The sequence below is a fragment of the Hemiscyllium ocellatum genome, chromosome 11, assembly GCF_020745735.1.
Source record: "Hemiscyllium ocellatum isolate sHemOce1 chromosome 11, sHemOce1.pat.X.cur, whole genome shotgun sequence".
In the NCBI taxonomy this organism is placed as follows: domain Eukaryota; kingdom Metazoa; phylum Chordata; class Chondrichthyes; order Orectolobiformes; family Hemiscylliidae; genus Hemiscyllium; species Hemiscyllium ocellatum.
The window spans coordinates 52,376,896-52,398,181 of NC_083411.1; the positions used below are offsets into that span (position 1 = coordinate 52,376,896).

The 21,286-nt window shown below is 40.3% G+C and overlaps 1 protein-coding gene across 1 annotated transcript in view; it reads left to right on the plus strand.

Moving 5' to 3' along the window:
* Positions 1-21,286, plus strand: part of LOC132819989 (sodium- and chloride-dependent neutral and basic amino acid transporter B(0+)-like) — a 196,615-nt gene that overhangs the window by 93,429 nt on the left and 81,900 nt on the right. Inside the window, exons 10-13 of the mRNA XM_060831923.1 lie at positions 2,992-3,130; positions 4,071-4,203; positions 6,636-6,776; positions 8,653-8,881. Coding sequence (XP_060687906.1) covers positions 2,992-3,130; positions 4,071-4,203; positions 6,636-6,776; positions 8,653-8,881 — 642 coding nt within the window. The remainder of the gene's footprint in view (positions 1-2,991; positions 3,131-4,070; positions 4,204-6,635; positions 6,777-8,652; positions 8,882-21,286) is intronic.

The following is a 21,286-nucleotide window of genomic DNA, read 5'->3' on the forward strand; positions in this document are numbered from 1 at the left end:
GGAAGCTGGTACAATTAAAACATTTAAAAGTTAGCTGGATGTGTATATGAATGTGAAGGGTTGAGATGGATACGGGCCAAATGTTGGCAAATCGGACTAGATTAATTTCGGATATGTTTTTTAGCGTGGACAAGTTGGACTGAAAGGTCTGTTCCTGTGCTGTACATCTCTCTGACTCGATGACTCTTGATGTTATTTGTTCCATTTAGTATTTCAAAATCCGTGACGAAGTCATCTTTTTAGTTTTTAATTTATAAAGAATAGAATCATTGTCTGTCTAATACCATACAGTTAGGGACATCTATCAACATCCTGAAGACATGGATTTTCCATTATACACCCACAGAATTCAGTGATGGAAGTCCTTATCTCCATAGGCTAGGACTCATTCAAGTCGCGATCAATTTCCACATCTTCTACTTCAGAATTTGGAATGTTACATCTTGCCAAAAATAATTTAGATATGAAGAAGTTATTTTTGAGCTAAAATTACAATGTAATTTTTGAAAACAGTTGTTTCATCTTATCCTTGAGATTTATGTTATTTGAAATTTCATTTTTACATTGCTAATTTCTGAAAGTGAATTGATAAGAGTACATTCAACAATGTGGTTCATCTGGGCTCAGAGTAATTATGGATGTCTGTAAGATCATAAGACCATAAGATATAGGAGCAGAATTAAGCCAATTGTCCCATCAGGTATGCTCCACTATTCGATCATCACTGATATGTTTCTCAAACTCATTCTTCTGCCTTCTCCCTGTAATGCTTGATCACCTTACCAATTAAGAACTATTTTATCTCTGCCTTAAATTCACCCAATGACTTGGCCTCCACAGCCCTCTGTAGCAATGAGTTCCATAGATTCATCACTCTCTGGCTGAAGAAATTTCTCCTCACCTCAGTTCAAAAGGGTTATCCCTCCACTCTGAGACTGTGCCCTAGGATCCTGGCCTCTCCTATGCATGGAAACAACTTCTCCACATCTACTCTATCCAGGCCTGTCAGTATTCTTAAAATTTCACTGAGATACACCCTCAAGGAAAGACACAGAGTCCTCAACTGCTCATCATGTGATAAGCCCTTCATCCCCAGGATCATTCTTGTAAACCTCCTCTGAATCTCTTCCAATGCCAGCACATCCTTCCTTAGATACAGGGCACAAAACAGCTCACAATATTCCAAATGAGGCCAGACCAAAGCTTTACACAGACTCTACAGTACATCCCTGTTCTTGAGTTCTAGCTCTCTTGAAGTGAGTTGCATTTGCCTTCATAACTGCCAATGAAACTTACATGTTAACCTTAAGGGAATCCTGAACCAAGACTCTCAAGACCATGTGTACTTCAGATTTCTGAAGCCTTTCCCCATTTAGAAAATAGTCTATGCTTCTATTCTTCCGACCAAGGTGCACTTCCTCACACTTTTCCACATTGTATTCCATCTGCCACTTCTTTGCCCACTCTCTTAATCTCTGTAAGCCTTCTATAACCTCCTCACTTCCTCACCACTACCTGTCCCTTCACTTAGCTTGTCTCATCTGCAAACTTAGCAACAATGCCCTTAGCTCCTTCATCCAGATTGTTAATGTATAATGTGAAGGTCCCAACACTGATACCTGCAGAACTCCAGTAGTCACCGTCTGCAATACCCAAAAAAGCCCCTTTATCACCACTCTCTATCTTCTGCCAGGCAGGCAATCCTCTATCCATGCCAGTACTATGCCCCAAATGCCATGGGGTCTTATCTTATTTAACAGCATCCTGCTTCAGTCACCAATCAGCTGAAAGGCTTTTAAAATTAAATGCATCATAAACAAAATATAAATGCATTCTTTTTGTGTGTAACCACAGCTAGAGAAGGAGATCTTCTTTATGAAAATCCTCCACCTCACTAAGAAAGCTTCAGTACAATCAATAATTAACAATCTGCTCTGAAAACCCTGCACATGGCTTCACAGCTATGACACCCTGCCCCCAACTTCCTCTGGAAATGTGATATCACCCCCAGTTCTCTGCCGATATGAAACCTGTCCCCACCCTCCCATTCACTGTTACCATTGGACTCCATCCCCCTCCACCAATGTTGTTGCTACTGGAACCGACCAACAAGACTGCTCCCTTCCCCCCAAAAATTCTCCTATCATCCTCAAGTTACCCTCAACACTGGACTATTTAGCAAACTCCATTGGTATCCTGCACCATGGCATCGTACCCACTTGGCACCCTACACCTCCTCAGCTGGCACCTTATCCACCTGGCAACCTGTCACCCTGCTCCTATCCACATGGAATTTTACATAGCTCTCGATTTGCATATCTGCACCCTACCTACATGCACCCTATTTAGCTGGCACCCTTTTCCTATCAGTTTAGCACCTTCCCTTCCCTGCACCCTAACACACATTTATGTTATGAACTTCCTGTTTGACAGCAGCTGTCAGGAACATTAAAATGTGAGAAGACAGCAGTTGTGAAAAGGGGTTTTGCTTTCCCCTGGCAGGCTCTGTGCTGTGAAAGCACTGTCAGATTGAAAATGTGGCTCCCCAATTCTGAGAGAGCCCTGAGTTGAATCTACCGCTCAGAACTGTGGAACTCCATTCATTCATTTTGTAAAACAAGGAGTGGTGTAGCAAGGTATGTGAGACTCTCCTTCCCTGGATAATCCAGCCCATTATAATCCTTAAAGTCTTCTCCAATAACTACTAGTGAATACTTTTGAAGTAACTTTTTATATACAGTACCATTTTAATTTGGTTTTCTAATTACTTTTATGCAGACTTTTATCCAACAAGAGATTAAGCAGATTGAGCACCAGAGCAGGACTGTGCTGAGAGTGAGTGCACGGACTGTACCTCTGTGTTCTGATCTATGCATGACCTTACCCATGTAATCAAAAGGATTAACTAATTCAGTCAGAGTGAAACAGTGACCCTGGTTATATTGAAATGGAATGCAAAATTGATGTATAATACTGAAACATATTTTCCAGAGACTCTCTGCAATCTCACTCTGACTGATGGATATTTTGAAATCGTTAATATAACACAGCTGCAGGAAAACAATGGATCTTGTCCAAATGGATCAGAAATCTCCAATCCTCACCAGGGCCCGAGTGAGCAATACTGGGAGTAAGTACCTTGCTGCAGATAGCTGCACCAATAACCTACACAGCTGGGCCAGTAACTCCTCTTGGGTTGGTTAGTTTGTTTATATGTGTTTAATGAGAGAGAAGTTGTTTCATTTTGATTGAGGTATTATTTACATTGCACACTTGTTACAAAATGGCATCATGGAAAGGAAACTTTTACTATTTAATATTCCTCTGGTTTCTAAGCATTGTAACTTTGACAATATTTATAAAGCAAAACACTTTTCTTTGTTTTCTTGCTCTTCAAGGATAATATTCATGACCAGAATTCTTAAACATGAAATGGTTAGAATCATGTGTGACTGATGTTCATTTCTCTGCTTTTAATTGTAATAAGTTATTATTTTAACACACAGTCCTGGGACTGGATTTAGATTAACTGTCTGGAGGTAGATACCATGTGTAGTAAGATGAAGGAGCTGAATTCATTGGAAGACATAGTGACTAAACCAGATAGGTTTCACAGTGCATTGTGAAGCAGTCAGTGAAACATTGTCAGAAACAGCTCTGCAGGGAATCTCCGAGTAAAAAGTGAGGTCTGCAGATGCTGGAGATCACAGCAGAAAATGTGTTGCTGGTTAAAGCACAGCAGGTCAGGCAGCATCCTGTTCCATGGATGCTGCCTGACCTGCTGTGCTTTAACCAGCAACACATTTTCAGCTGCAGGGAATCTCATCAACTTGTTTGAACAAAGCTTTACATTGAAAAATATCAATACACACGAGGAACAAAATGTCTTACAGAATATCAAACTTCACATTTATTTCTGAGTGCAAGAATCAAAGCTTCTATAAATCAAAAATTAATTTAGATATTACACAACTCTGTTTGTTAAATACATTGATGCACTATGTCTAAAAACATCTGTGTGTAATGAAGTGTCCTAACTTACTACATGTTTTTGTTCTTATTTTCTGTAGTAAAGCAGTTTTACGCCGTTCCAGTTCAATGGATGAGACTGGGGAGGTAATCTGGTATTTAGCCCTCTGTCTGCTTCTTGCCTGGCTAATAGTTGGGGCAGCATTATCAAAAGGAATCAAATCTTCAGGAAAGGTAAATGATTGGTGATAAATAGAGTTAAAACTCGTGACAAAGTAACAGTAAAGCTAGAAACGATAAATAATTTGTGAAGTATCTGGTTTATCTCCCAGGTGATGTTAACAGTGTCTCTATGGGAAATGGGAGATTCATAATTCATCAACACTTCAGGTCTGAGGGAGATCTGAAGAACGTTCTCCTGAGGGAAAGAACAGCAACTTCCCCAAACCCCTGCAATGTGTCCCTCATTCTAAGGGTTCACTCACTGACATTGGAATTCTGGGTGAATTTCCAATTGCTGTGGAAGACTGAGGAAGGATTGGGGGTTGTGGGGGGTGGGGGGAGTGGGGGAGGGGGGTGTGGTGGCGGTGATGGGGAAGGATAGGATCAGGGTTTTATTTGAGTGAAATGAGATTTGTCTGGACATGAGAATGGGACTGAGACCTGAGGAACAATCATTAGGTGAACACAATAAAATGCTGGTAATGCTCAACAGCTTGTGAAGCACCTGTCAAGACAAACCAAGCTAATCTTTCACTTCCATGGACTTTCATCTGACCGAGAGAAATAAATAACAGTTTAAGAGGTTTCTTAAGACAATGGACATAGGGAATATGGTTCGGTGAATAAAAGGAAGATTCTGTGATAGGTTGGAGGACAACAGAGGTTAACTAAAAAAGCTCTGACCTTCATCCCTGTTGTATTGTTGGATAGGTTCCAAACCAAAGAGCAAATGTAATTTTAAGGCTGTTAGAAGAATCACAACATGTGACATTCCAGTGTAATGTGCCTTTAGTAGTTATTAATGTTGAAGGAATATGTTGTAACAGCTGTGTAGCAGTTACTGTGGGTGGAATCTGTTAGTGACATAAGCAGCCTGTGCTCAGGTGAGATTTAATGCAGAATCAGGTGAGAAATCTCATAAGGTCCAACTTGACGTCAGGAACAACTTGCTGTGTCTTTTGTGTACCTACCCAGTGAGGACGTGAGCTTCTTGGGTAAGAATTACCTTTAACTGATTCTTTTCATTGTGTAATTTCTGTTATTATGTCTGAAGATCTGTGTCCCCTTCAGAAGGGTTCGAGATCGGTCAAAGGAATCGACAAATGCGGTCTATTCAAAAAACAAGGGTCATTAGTTGATTCAGTTAAGGTACCTTGATGCAATTCTATCCAGCAACACAGAGATTGAAGCTTCTGTGTTCTGGCGAAAAGTTGCGCAATTACATTTGAAAATTACACATTATTTACATGTTTTTAAAGAAATAGTACAGTCTTAATTACAAGAAAGACCAATCACATATGATTTACAGCGAATTAATCTAATGATATTTTCTGGGAAAGGGTTCTTAACTACAAAAAAAAGTCCAATCAATTGTAATATGGTGATATGATTGAAGACAGGCTAATCCAATGGTATTTCCTTTAAGAAGGATATCTAATTTACGTAAATTGTCATGCCATGTATTAGTTCAACGTTTGTTCAAATGGTCAATTAATGTATCAGTGTTTATCTTATGAAAACTCTATTGTCCTCATCTTTCAACAGCAAGTTAATTCTGCAAATCAGCAATATGTTCAGCAGTATGATTCACAGGCCATTTTATAGTATTCTTTTAAATCGAGAAACCATTTTGTTGTAATAAAAATCTTCATATTTTGTTGCCTAAATTCAAATTTGAGATCCTTATGTCTATAGGTTTAGCAGTGTTTAAATAAGCACATTATAACAAGGTATCACAAAACAAAGTCTCAACATGCAAACCCTGTGAACGAGATGAAAACGCAATCCTTGCGTACATCCTCCATGTTACTATTCCTCTTCAGTTTGTCATCTGTTCCCTTCGATGCATTGATGAGAATCCATTTAATTTGCCATTTGGTTGGATAATATTGTCTTTATTCCAAGTGAATGATGTATAAAAGTAGGCAAAACTTGCTACAAAGGTACAGCAGCTACTGTTTTGGTCTCCTTAGTTAGGGGGTATATTTGTATTGGAGAAAGTTCAGTGAACATCTTTGTATTAATTCTTTTGAAAATATAAGTTTGAGCCTGTACTCACAGGAATTTCGGAGACCGAGAAATGATCTTCAAAGATTTTGAATGGTGTTAGAAAGCTTGACCTTCTCAGAGAATCTCGAACAGGGAGCACAGTTACAAAATAAGGTTCTCCAAATGAGGTAGAGATGAAGTGGAATTTTTAATCTTTCAAATACTCTTCCTCCGAAAGCAGTAGAGGTCAGTTCATTGAATATATTCAAGGCAGAGTTTGACAAATTGTTGATGTACAAGAGAGTCAAAGGTTCTGGAGAGGGCTAGTGTCAGGGTGATCAGGCAGAATCTTATTGCATGGTGGGGCCACATGGCCTTGTACTGCTTCAAGATTTTATTTTCTTCTGTTGTACCAGTAATACAGGAAAATCTAACAAGGTGCTCTCCATGCTCAGGTGGTTTATTTCACTGCGACATTCCCTTACGTGGTCCTGACCATACTCCTGATCCGAGGGGTTACCCTGGAGGGAGCTTCTAAAGGAATTGAATTCTACATCGGAAGCCAGTCAGACTTCTCCAGACTGGCTGATGCTGAGGTAAGTACAGCAATATGAATGATTGAGTCTCATTAGTATTTTTAGTTGAATCGATTCGTGCCTCAGCACATGTACTTTGTTAGCTTGTCATCATTGATTTAAACTGAAAATGTGTTGCTGAAAAAGCGCAGCAGATCAGGCAGCATCCAAGGAGCAGGAGAATTGACGTTCCTGAAGAAGGGCTCATGCCCGAATCGTCGATTCTCCTGCTCGTTGGATGCTGCCTGACCTGCTGCACTTTTCCAGCAACACATTTTCAGCTCTGATCTGAAGCATCTGCAGTCCTCACTTTCATCATTGATTTAAAATCAATGTATTGCTTTTGAGTCCTTAATTCAATTCTTGGAAATTTTTAACAAAGCTTGTGATGAATTCAAAGAGTCAGTTTAAGGTCTATATCATCCTGCCATTAACAGGAAAGAAGGTCAGGGCATCAGCTATGATGAACGAGAGGATCGAAATTGATGAGGAATTATGATAGGGATTGGGATGCAATAGAATTCTTCCTTCATGCCTCCTCCTTTCTGAAATCTTGGAAATGATTTAGGAGTTTCAGGTGAAATACCTCATTGACCTACAAAGCAAATACTGACCCACATTTTGCTGTATCAGGGCAATAGAAAGAGCCACTCTTGATGAGCCTTGTCCTTATCCATTCTATGTCAATGATATTTGGTGCTGCAAGTATCTGGAAGTGGGAGATGGAAATGAAAGAACATTGTCTATATCTGAAATCTACATTGGAGTGAACATTGGAAAGCAACTGATTATATCTTGAACCAGTCAGATTATCATACTTGGAATATAACAATGCAAGGACTGAGACAGAAAAGGAAGTTTGAGTGTGTGACTTCCAAGCTGTGATTCCATTCTTCCAGTAGGTAGTTTAAGTGCCAGAAATTGTGACTGGCAGTAAGTAAATGCTTGGCATGTCATTAAAAGGCTATTTCAATGTCATGTTTCTTGAAACAAATCTCCGAGATGATTCAGTCAACAGCATAAGGACAGAAACATCATGGAACCCAGTGAATACAAATAGGCAGACTAGGCAATACCACATTTGTGAAGCTGACAGTGTCCTCATGCATACTGGATAATGATGGCTGGAATTTTGTATTCAGTCCAAAGATACAGCAGTCTTTGTGAATAGACAATGGTGAACACTATTTATTGCTTAATTTTTCTGACAGGAATTGGATTTTGATTTCCATTTAAATCATTTAACCATTGTTTACATAATCCTAGAAATTACAGTGTAATTTTACTGGTTCCTGTTGATATTAAGCTACTGTGATATTATTACAATATGAAAGTGATCATTATTTATGGTCAAAGATGTTCTTTGTTGTTACTTTCATGAAAAGAATGGAATTAACTATGGTCAGTACAATACTGCAAGTGAGTCAGTCACTGAAAACCATGGCTGGTGAAAGAGTATACAGTCACGTCTTCGATAGTGCAATAGTCACGTTCCGTGTGACCCTGCGCTATGCAAGAATCACACAATACAAGGAGCACTTACAGTGTTGCCGATGTAATCATGTTCTAGCCAACATGCTTTTTGAATTTTTGCTCTTTCGAAAAGCGTCCCCAGTCGTCAATCACGGTACAGGTAATTTGTGTTAATGAAACGTGCATTATACCAGAAAGACCTGTGTCAGATATCCCAGAGGAAATTTAACTGTAAATAATTGACTGTAGTGATGACTGTTCTGTTTAAGAAGAGTTACTGTTGACCAGAGGCAGCTACCTTGCTCAGTTCACCATGGATTAACCACACGAGTTCTCATTGTCTTCACAATTAATGGTGTTAATCTGTTGTACATGTTTGTGTTTCATTTCCCTCCAGACATCTATTCTATTTTGTATTTACCAGGTCTGGAAAGATGCTGTGACTCAAATTTTCTTTTCTATCTCAGTGGGTTGGGGCACTTTAGTAGCATTGTTGTCTTACAACAAGTTCCACAATAACTGCTACAGAGATACCATCATTGTCTGTGTTGTTAATTGTGCTACGAGTGTGTTTGCTGGATTTGTCATCTTCTCCATCCTGGGACACATGGCTCACATACAAGATAAGCCCGTTTCAGAGGTTGCCCAGTCAGGTAAACTAGAGCTGTTAAAATTGTCAAGGGTCAGACAGCTTTAATGTTCTCTCTGAAGTGATTCAACCCAACATTCCAGTGATTCCAGTGTCCAGACACAATAATCAATCCTCAGATCCAAACTGATAGCTAGGCTCTGAAGACACATTGCCATGATGTTTGGTTTATACTGGACAGGGATTGGAGCTGAATAATGCAATGGTATGCCCGGGGTTGAACCCTAGCTCTTAAAAGTGAGCTTTTGAAATAATCACAGAATAGTAAATCTCAAAAGCACTCAGTTAACAGTATCATTCACTGTAAGATTTGTTATTTACCTTAGAATTACATTTCATATGAGCCACATTTTATATTTAAGAAGAAAATTTTGAATGAATTCCATAATATTGTGCTTTTAGGTGAATCAGAGACAGTTTTTATTTATTGACGATTAGTTATTGATCATATTATGTGCTCAAATATTCAATTTGAAAGTAGTACATTTTAAAAAATGTTTAATATAAAGAGCAAGAGACATGGAAATGTTCTGTGCTAAGCCACTTGTATCGGTTTATGATGCTATGATAAGTAATTAATGACCAGGTAAAGTTACAATAAAACACAGTTCACACATTCTGATTACTCCAGTAGTCTGAGCACTGAGTGGTTTGACAGCCTGAATGGAGGAAGGAATATAGGAACAGGGGTAGGCCACTCAGTCTGAGTAGTTTGCCTCACTACTCCATGTAATAATGAAGGATCAAACATTTCAATGTTTTTTACTCATTCCATTCCCTGACCTTGTACACCACTGAGAATCAGAAATATATCAATCTCAACCTTAAATCTACTCAAATCTTGACCTCCACAGCCCTCTGTGCTGGACAATTCCAATGTTTCACAACACTGTGAATAAACTAATTTCTTGTCAGCTTGGCCCTCAGTGGCATCCCCCTTAGTTTTAAATTATGGCCGCTGGTTTTAGATTCTGCAGACAGAGGAAATATCTTACCTGCAGCTACTCTGTTGTTCTCTTTAACTATGTTGTAAGTTTCAATGCAATTGTCTCTCATTCTACGAAACTCTAGAGAATAAGGTCCAGTTTTCCCAATCTTTCTTCATCGGACAGTTCTACCATTCCAGGAGCAAGTCTGCTGAACATTTGTTGCACTCCCTCTATGCAATGACATTTTCCCTGAGAAAAAGTGACCAAACTGTGCACAGTTTCCAGGTGTGGCCTAACCAAGCTGCTATACAACTGAAACAAGACTTCACTATCCCTGTACTCAAATCCTCTTGATAAGTTGGAAATAGATATAGTGACCATATAGAAAATGGAGCTTAGAATGTTAACTAAAATGGCTGAAGCACATTGGCTGTATTGCCCGGCATGCTGAGCGAAACAAATTGCTGACACAGCAACTTGTAAGAATCCCTGCACAAGCTGGGTAAACATGTCCAATCCCATAGATCTGAGAATGACATAGTACATAGCACTAGGTCAAAGGGCAGCCATCAGAGGAGTACTGGTGCCTTACGGTCTAGCTGTAACACAGTAATGAGGTTTGAATGTTTACATTTAAGAGCATCTCTGAGATTTGACTGTTAACTTGAAGAGCAAGAGAAGAATGATGGGGGCTAATGTCTGACTTTAAAGATAGTGTTAATATCTTATCCAGATGGCTGCTGGTGTCTGTGTGTTAGATTTAGAGCATTTTTTGATGTGTAAGCTTACAATTAAGTATACTTTGATTAATATACTTTGCGATAGCTTAATGACACGGGACTCTGTATTGCGTGAGAAGTTACGTATAAATGTAACAACTTTCCCTATCAACGGTGAGAGAATCCACTCTTTAGTATCCGGCGTGGTCTAAAGTGGCTTTTCTCCCAGGATTGTTTGTATATTTGTATACTGACAGTCTTGAATAAAAACAGTGCTGTTGAAATGTGTTAATCAAGTGGTGGTTCTCTGTTCTTGGACAGGCATTCACAAGAAGCCAGGAGCTCAAGGCTGAGCTTTCACATTTTGGTGGCAGCGATGGGATCCCAATGGAAGGCGGCTCCTGATGACGGTTGAACAGGACACGGTCTTGCTGTGGCAAGGTGGACACGGGCCCAACTAGGACGTGAGTATACCGTTTGGGACTCACGACTAGTGTCTCCCCAAGTCAGGGGTGGACCTGGATCCAACTCACCGCAGCAGGAGCTGCTACCAGACGGGATCGAGAACAAACCAGTGAACAGCTTTTTAAAGGGACCAGCACAAAAGCACTGGGAGTGCTATAGAAGGTAGGAAAAAAAGGGCGCTGGGAGCACGGTAAGAAATAAGAATAGTTAGATACGTACGTATGTGTGAGAGGGTTTAAAGTCCCTTGAGCAGGATCTCATAAAAGCACCGCTCACAAGTAGTTGTTTAGATACATACGGGTTTAAAGTCCCATGGGGTTAGAGTCCTCATAAAAGCACCGAGGTACGTATGTGTGAGAGGGTTTAAAGTCCCTTGAGCAGGATCTCATAAAAGCAACACTCACAAAAGGTTAGGGAAAGCTTAGGGAATATTATGGGACAGTTTATGGATAAATGTGAGGATCCGGGATCATTAATTGTAACAGTCTGCGCAGAATATCCTGAGGATGCACAGTCACTCAGGAAATTGTCAGGATGGCTAACAGAAAAATTGGGACCTGATGAATGGCCTGCAGGGGGTACATGGAAATTGGAGATTGTAAAAAGAGCTACGGAGTTAGTATGGAAAAAGGGAACGGGGGAAAGAAGGGTAAGAAAATTATGGCTAAACTAAGAGATGCATGCTTTAAAAAGAAAGAGGAAGCTAAACAACAACACGAGCAGAAGGTTTACAACAGTTGGTTACATAATGCTACAAAAAGGGGGCTAAGTGTCACTAAGGATGGGCTTCCTTTGACCCTCCAAGAGCTCAAGGTTGCATGTGCAAATTTTGATGAAAATATTAATAAGAACAAACGGTTGGCCAACCAAGCGGTGGAGACGGCATTGTCAGACCTGAGGCTGGGTGCAGGATGGGAGGATAAGGGAATTAGTTCTAGGAATGTGGAATCCCCTCCCCAACCCCCTCCATCGGGTACAATACCCCAGGAGGCACGTAGTGAAAGGAGTTTTACCCCAAGCACAGGTAAAAAAGGATATCGGCCTCCACCACAGTGTGAACCCGAACAGCAATTGCCCTACCCTTGGACAGAGGAGGCTGACGATGACAGTTCAGAGATAGAGGAACCCTCAGGTCACATGTTCCCTATGCGTACTGTTCCTAACCCTCAAGCGGGACGGGTAAGAGTCCCCGCCCAGCCGAACGCTAACCCTCCTGTCGCTGCGATTCTTCACCCTCCTACCCTAGAAATTTTTACGCCATGGAAACCGCAGGAAATTTTGGCACTGACTATGAATCTCCCTGACAAAGATAAGGATCCACAAAAATGGTGTGAATCAGTTGAAAGTATTTGGCAGGCTTACGGGGCAGTGGGAGAAGATATCTGGAATTTTTTGAGGGTTGTGTTTATTGGCTCTAAGTGGACAAAATTTTTAGAAATATTAAATATGCCCCCTGGTGCCAACAGTTGGGCTGCCTTTACAGCACAACACCCGAATCAACAACAACAGGAGCAGGAAATTAAAGAAGCAATGCGGCAGGTCCTCAGAAAACCGGTTGATTTAGCAAAAATCATTGATTTAAAACCAAAAAAGGGGGAGGGTGCTGAGGAATACCTACAGAGGTTTAATGAAACTTATGGCACATATTCTGGGGACCCTCTTTTCCCTTTGGGAGCGGGGGCTGTCTCACAACAGTATAATAGTCTCTTGATGAACACTTTGCCTAAACCTACACAAGATAGATGGAAAACTAACAACTTAAATTGGATCAATTCCTCACAGGGGGATACAGCTAGGGCAATTAAAGCATTATGGGGCGAGGGTGACGGTCCTAAAGCCGAAAAACCTATTAAATCTGAATTTGTTGTACGGGAAAGTGATCAAAATACCCTGGCCCCCTTGTGGCAACCTCCCACCCCTCCCCAGCAGACACAGCAGCAAGGGCTGTGGAGATTACCCGGTCCCCAGCTGCAGTCTGACAATAGAGGCTATCAGCTGGAACCGGATTTTTATATCCCAGGCTGGCAAAACCAAAAGGGCTCAGAAAGCTGAATTAATTGCATTAACTAGGGCATGTGAGCTAGCCTCCGGACTTACAGCTAATATATATACTGACTCTAGATATGCTTTCGGGGTTGCCCATGATTTTGGGACACTATGGGAAAATCGAGGTTTCCTCACCTCGTCAGGGACCCCTATCGTACACAGGGAGGAAGTCATTAATTTGTTACAGGCCATTCAAAGTCCTCGCGAATTGGCCTTTATTAAATGTTCCGCGCACTCTGCCGGAACGGATCCGGTTTCTATGGGAAACAAACAGGCAGATGAAGTTGCTAAACAGGCTATGGAGCTCCCTGGCTCCTTTATGATGGTTCAGGGGAAATCTATTAGGGCCTCAGTTCCTGAAAAGCCGCCTCCCTCCACCGCTGATATTGTTGCTTTACAGGGGGACGCCCCTGACCATGTACTTCATGAATGGACTGATCTGGGATGTTTCAAGGACGTTGACGGTCTTTGGAAAACCCCAGCAGGCCAGGTGTGTATGACTGATGTTTTAGCCGTCTGGGTGGTTGATGTTGTCCATCATTTAACACACTGTGGGGCTAGACAAACTGCAGATTTAGTCTGGGAATCTTGGTGGCATCCCAGTGTTCTGCAATTGGTTAGAGCATGGGTGCTGTCCTCTTCCACGCTAAACACTGTATTACGCCTGCACTTAATGGGACATTTTGGTTAGGCAATCACACAGCCTATGAATACCTACCCATTAACTTTAAGGGCACCTGTGCGCTGATAGATCACCTCCCAGCATTCCGGTTATTGAATTCAACCCCAGAGGTTAACAGTGAATGGAAGAAGTGGCATGATCTTAATTCAAATTACAAATCTCATGCTCGAGGCCGGAGAGATCTGTTCCACCAACAGACATTTTGGAGCAGATTCTTTGGCGCCCTTCTGCCCAATTATGGGGTCATGCAAGCCCTGGACCAGATTCGTGATCTCAGTCACGAGCTTGAGGAAATGGCTAAGGCCACTGCTGATGCCCTGGGTCATTTGGAACACGAGCAGACTGCCCTACGAATGATGACCTTACAGAATAGAATGGCTTTAGACTATCTCTTAGCAAGCCAAGGGGGAGCATGTGCAGTTATTGGCCCGGAGCGTTGTACCTATATTGAGGATGAGAGCTCGGCTGTATATAATGACACTGCACTAATTAACGATGTTGCCACTAAGGCATATGATCTGGACCACACAGACTCAAAGGAGGCCTGTGCCTGGTGGAACCTACTGTGTCAGCTGTTGGGATGGCTAAAGTCTATTGGGCTGGACATTCTCTCCATTCTGGCCATCATTCTTGGCATTTGTATTAGTATCCAAATCGCTTGGACCCTTATTAAGAGAAGTTGTCAAACTTGTCCCGCACGACGCCGATGTAAAAAGGAGACAAGCCCGATATGGACACAGAAGGAAGGATTGACACCTACACTTTTGACTGATGACAATTCAGATGTAGAAACAGAAAAGGAGTTTGTTCGACTTCAACGGATTAATATCTGAGGGTTATCATAAAATGATAAAAAGGGAGGAATGATAAGTTGGAAATAGATATAGTGACCATATAGAAAATGGAGCTCAGAAATGTTAACTAAAATGGCTGAAGCACATTGGCTGTATTGCCCGGCATGCCGAGCGAAACAAATTACTAACACAGCAACTTGTAAGGGTCCCTGCACAAGCTGGATAAACATGTCCGATCCCACAGATCCGAGAATGATATAGTACATAGCACTAGGTCAAAGGGCAGCCATCAGAGGAGTACTGGTGCCTCACGGTCTAGCTGTAACACAGAAATGAGGTTTGAATGTTTACATTTAAGAGCATCTCTGAGATCTGACTGTTACCTTGAAGAGCAGGAGAAGAATAATGGGGGCTAATGTCTGACTTTAAAGATAGTGTTAATATCTTAACCAGATGGCTGCTGGTGTCTGTGTGTTAGATTTAGAGCATTTTTTGATGTGTAAGCTTACAATTAAGTATACTTTGATTAATATACTTTTCGATAGCCTAATGACACGGGACTCTGTATTGCGTGAGAAGTTATGTATAAATGTAACAACTTTCCCTATCGAGAGTGAGAGAATCCACTCTTTAGTACCCGGTGGTCTAAGGTGGCTTTTGTCCCAAGCCTTGTTTGTATATTTGTATACTGACAGTCTTGAATAAAAACAGTACTGTTGAAAGGTATTAATTAAGTGGTGGTTCTCTGTTCTTGGACAGGCGGTCACAAGAAGCCCAGGAGCTCAAGGCTGAGCATCCACAGCTCCTTGGGGCTGTTTAAATAAAAAAGCAAATCTTTTATGGCATGTGAGTGTCACTGGCAAGACCAATATTTATTGTTCATTTCCAATTGTCCTTGAGAAAGTAGTGGTGATCTGACTTCTTGAACTGCTGCAATCCCTGTAATGTAAATATAGCCACAGGGTGATAAGAAATGATTTGTGATTTTAACCTGGCCGTGGTGAAGAAATGGTGATATAGGTTAAAGTCAGAAGTGGTATGGATTTGGAGGGAACTGGCTGGTGAGGGTGTTCAAATGGGATTGTCCTTGTTCATCTAGGTGATGGAAGTTGCTGGTAGACATGTGTGTTTGGAAGATGTCATTGCAGGATCAGTTTTGAGTTGCTGCAATGCAAGTTGTAGTTGATACACTTCTCACTCTACTCCTGTGCATTGATGGTGGAAGGAGTTAATATTTAAGCTGCGAGATGGTGCACCAATCAAGTGACTTGCTTTGACCTGGATAGTATTGAGTTGCTTGAATGTTATCAAAGTTCATCCAGACAAGTAGGGAGTATTTCATTACAGCCCTGACTTGTGCCTTGTAGATAGTGGACAGGATATGTGGAATTATTTACCACAGAATTCTCAACCTCTGCCCTGCTCTTGTAGCAATGGTATTTTAATTGCTGGTCCACTTAAATTTCTAGGTGTTGAAGGCTGGGTTTCAGTGATGATGATGCCATTGGATACTACGGGGAGTAGGTTAAACTTTCTCTTGCTGGAGACTTCCATTGCATGGTACTGGAGTGTCAATAATGTTACCTAGCCACATACTAGGCCTAGTTTAAATATGTTCGAGGAGAAAGTGAGGTCTGCAGATGCTGGAGATCAGAGCTGAAAATGTGTTGCTGGAAAAGTGCAGCAGGTCAGGCAGCATCCAAGGAATAGGAAATTCGACGTTTCCTGATGAAGGGCTTATGCCCGAAACGTCGAATTTCCTGTTCCTTGGATGCTGCCTGACCTGCTGCACTTTTCCAGCAACACATTTTCAGCTAGTTTAAATATGTTCAGATCTTGCATATGGACATGATCTGCTTCAATACCTGAAGAGTCATGAATGGTATTGATATTACGCAATTTTCAACGAACATCCCATTTAAGATTTTGTGATGAAGACAAACTGATTGATGAAGTAATTGAAGGTGGTTGGACATGCTGATCTCATAGAGTGATAGCTTGGTGTTAAGATACTTAGACTCCAACAACCATCCTTCTTTGTGTTATGTTTAACTCCAACCAATGGATAGCTCCCCCTAATTTACAGTTTCTTTCAATTTTGCGAGGGTTTCTTGATTCAGTCAATTTCTCCTTTGATGTCAAGAACATGTACCCTTTCTTCACCTTTGAAATACAGTCCTTTTGTACCTAGTTGGGCCAAGTCTGTAATGAGGTCTGGAGTTGAGTGGTCCCGGTGAACCCAAACTATGTATCAGTGAGCAGCTACAGGCTGAGTAAATAACACTTCTTTCACTTTACTGATGATTAAGATGAAACTAATAGGAAGGTAATTGACCAGATTGAAATTTTCCTGATTTTTCACATTTGGTCAATTTTCCACATTGATGGATAGTTGGCAGTTTTCCAACTGCACTGGAACTACTTATCTCAGGCTAGTTCAGGAACAAGTCTTCTGGACTACAGTGGGGTGTTGCCAGGGCTTATTGTCTTTGTTGCATTCATTGCCTTCAGTCATTTCTTGATTGCTAAGGATCTGGATGGCTAAGGATTGCCATTACTATGCGAGAACCTTCTGCAGGCCAAAGCTGAGATGACTCATCCACACAGGACTTCTGACTAAAGTTGGTTACAAATTGTTTTGCCTTGTCTTTTTCACTAACGTTCTGGCCTCCTCCATCATTGTGGGTGTGAATGCTAGTGAACCATCGTACTTTGGTTGCGTACATAATTGCCCACCAATGTTCACCGCCAGCTGTAGCAGGACACAAGAACTTTGGTCTGAGCTGGGAAGTAGTAGAAATGCTCCTGAGTGTCTTCCAGAAGGAAACCTTGTAGAAATCTCCTCTTTTCTGACATCAGAACAGGGTTTTCAGTACCATCTTCAATCCTATTAACATGATCTTTCATTAAAATTTTCATATTTCAATTTATAAGCTGTGAGCATTCTGATTATGTGTTATGAGAACACACAGCATAAAGTGTGTGATATTTGGAGTGTGATTCTCATGTGTTATGTCTGGGATATTGACATACTGTAATACATCACAGATGAATCTCCAATGATGGTGCACATGCTAAGTCAAACTTGTACCTCTTTTTGCCAGCAAATTATATCACGAGGAAATATCCAGTTATGCATTCATTGTAGCAAAAAAAATGCATTCACTTTGAGATTCTTGAAATTAATGTTGGTTCCAAGTAAAGTCAGTCGGTAAATCAAACAATTAGCTTTGTTTCCTGAATAGACCAATTATGAAATTGCTTTTATCAGGCTTGATTTTTTACCCAAGATCTGTGATAGAGTGGCCAACAAATTGATGGAGACTTTCCATCACAATCTCGCTCCAGCCCACACTGCTTTAAATTTTCGAAGGCTCTGCTCCAACATGTCAACAGCATTTGACCATCCCACCATGCCGATGAGCTTGTGGAGTAGGGACATTAGATTTCCTGCCTTCTGGTTCCATTTCTGTTAAGAAACCACACAATGAATGGGGGTTCAGAAGGCCTGCTAGTTCACTGCTTGAAGAGAGGCAACCCAACTGGTATTCTGTCTGCCACCACAAATATTCATAACCTCAAAGCTTATGTCCTACCTAAAATGTTATCTTAGGGGTACGTTGGGGGTTGTCTTAAATGAACTTCCTACTTTGGTAGTATTGCAGTGGATATACCATTGCAATATCATCCCATTTTCATGGGAACAACCGGAATTTTCACCTAGAATCTTACCACCACAAGTTGCAATCTAATGTGCTGTACTCACAGCAGGGTTGGTAACAAGTAGAAATCCTACAGGAATCCTATTACTGTTGTAATCTTATCTCAAAAGGAAAATCACTTGATTGTGTCTGCTGTATTTTTGTTCTTGGATATAAGAAGAGTAGACAGACATTTTATTATTGAATTAAGAAAGAGAACAGGGAGACAAAGTCCATAGATCTTGCATGCACCAGCTCTTTAAACAAGTATCATTACCTAGTGCCAATCTGCTGCTGTACACCCATACCCTTATACATTGTTTTATTCCAACTAATCATCTAATCTCTTAACTGAATCCCACCCACTTCCAGGCAGTACATTCCAAACCTTCAATACTCAATGAGTGAAGAAAGCTTTTCCTGACTTCACCTTTGCTTCTTTTGCAATCACTTTAAATCTATGTGCTTCTGATCTTGTTCCTTTTATGAATGGAAACAATTTTCCCTGATCTCCTCTTAGCTTTCTTTTCCCTTCGGAGAATAATTCAAACTTCTTCAATCTATCCTTATAACCGAAGTCACTCATCCTTGGAGCCATTCTTGTCAACTATTTCTGTGTTACCTCTAATGTGTTTTTCACTTCCTTCCTATAATATGTCATCCAAAATTGTAATAAATAATGTAAATCTTCCAGTTTACATACTTTGGTTGGAGATGTGGATGATATAGAAATATGTAGAATAAATAATGTCATAGAAGACAATTTTAAATGTCAATGTCAGACAGACGTTGCTGGAGAAACTCACAAGGTTTGGCGGCATCTGTAGACGGAAAGCAGAGTTAATATTTCAGGACCACTGAAGATGGGTCATTGCCTCAACAGAAGTTTTCAAAACATCAATGAACTGTAGATGGTGAAAATCTGAAACACAAGCAGAAACGGAAATTGCTGGAGAAACTCAGCAGGTCTGGCAGAATCTTTGGAGACAACACAGAGTTAACATTTCAGGTAGGCTGAAGAAAGCTTGTTGGAGCTGAAATGTTAACTCTGTGTTGCCTCTACAGTTGCTGCCAGTCCTGCTGACTTCCTCCAGCAATTTCGGTTTCTGTTTTTGTTTCAGTTTTCCAGCATTTGCAGTTCATTGTTGCTTCAAAAAAATTCATTGAGACAGATTTGAATGAAAACCAATCAGCTGTGACCATTTTTGCACAATTAGCTTAGATCAAGTGTGACAGAGGAGAGATTACTGTCTAAAATGCTACATTTGAATAATTAAAAGGGAATGCAGATAAGCTATTCTTATACCATGAGAGATAGATGCTTAATCCAAAATATTGTGTTAGCTTTCTCAACAATAAAGTAAACAGCTAGCAGACTACAGCGATGACTTGTATTCACATACAAACAGTTAATTCAGCTGTTTAATTCTTAAGTCTTAAAATGACTCAATATAGTGTCAGTCCGTGCTCTACTTATTGAATAACTCTCCATAAATGGAAAAATAATTACTTTGAAGAATGAGTTGAGGCAGAATTCTGTCATTGTGTTAAATGATCTAAGAGAGCTATTTGCATCTTTATTCTTTCTTTCACGATTTTGAGACCTCCCAATATACTTTATAATTGGTAAAACATATTTAAAGTATATCTAATGTTGTATTTTATGTTCAGCAAGGTCCCACACATAAAAATGAGATAGAGATCAGTGATATTTATTGGATTAGTAGAGATTCTGTGAAGTCCCTTTTGTTCATAATGAGCTCCCCAACAATGCTCCGAGGATCATGGTGCAATGGTGAGAGAAGTAGTTCATGACATATAAATGACAGAAAGCCTGAGTCCAAACCCCACCGTAGCAATTTCCAGCACAGGATGGAAACAAATGGTCAGCAACCTCTCCGCAGGAGACAAGAGGAGAAAAATGTCATTGTTTTGCTGCCAAATTATAAATGTATTTTCAAGTAGAATGTAGTCCTTAATTGCTTAGAATGACCTGTGCAGAATGGACACTTGCAGGAGGTTGTGGAGTGAGTCAGGCACCAGCTTTTTGCTGCTTCACTATAACAAAACTTTACATCTCTAAAAAAGCAAGTGGAAAATTGGGAGAAAAATACAAAACCAATTTGAACAAATGTTAGCGTGATTAAGAGCTTTAAGGATGTTAAATTATTCAATTTTCTTGGACAAACCAACTTTGTTTAGGAATTAATTAATTTGGCATTGGTTGGGAAACCAAAATTACCTAGACAAGTTTGTCGCCTTGAGATTTTATTGAGCTCGATTATGTACAGCAGTGTTTTCTGGCACATATGCTGTCAGTCTGGCAATTTCACAGTGAACTGCCTTTTACTTTGTGCCGCAAGAGGTTAGCTAGACCTTTAGCAAATTCTGCCAAGATGTACCACTATTTCACAAATGTCTTACTTAAAATGCCTTAGGCAATAGCTTTCAAAGTTCTTGAACAAAACTAGAATGTTTCATGAGAATAGTTACCAACATTGGAAATAAGGATTGCTTTGTTCAATGCTTTGATCTGAATCTAGAAAATGGACTTATGTAACATCCAGGAAGTTTGGGTTAAAGGTGGAAAGTTCATTTAAGTACATCATTATTGTAGAACCACATTTGTTTTGTTGGCAATCGTATTTCTAGCCATATCAGGCAATTAACTACATTGCTACACATGCTTTTATTTTTATGGATACAATTTTGAATTATGTTGACAAATGATTACTATGGGACTAGTTTAGTTTGGGAACATGGTCAGCATGGACTAGTTGGACCAAACACTCTGTTTCCATGCTGTATGAGTCTATAACTCCGTATTATTCTTATGTAAAATTTGACGTTGAAGCATCATTCAGCTTTTTGTAATTCAGTAAAATATGTATATTTGGGTTCATTGCTGACCCTGCTTCCAATACCTTCATTAAAATGAAAACTTGTGTACCAATGTAATTAATTGTCTGATATAGCTAGAAATATGATTTTCTATAAAACTAATGTGGTTCTACAATATTAATCAATTTGAATGGATAAGGACTGCATTCTTCATGCAGATGTAACATACTTC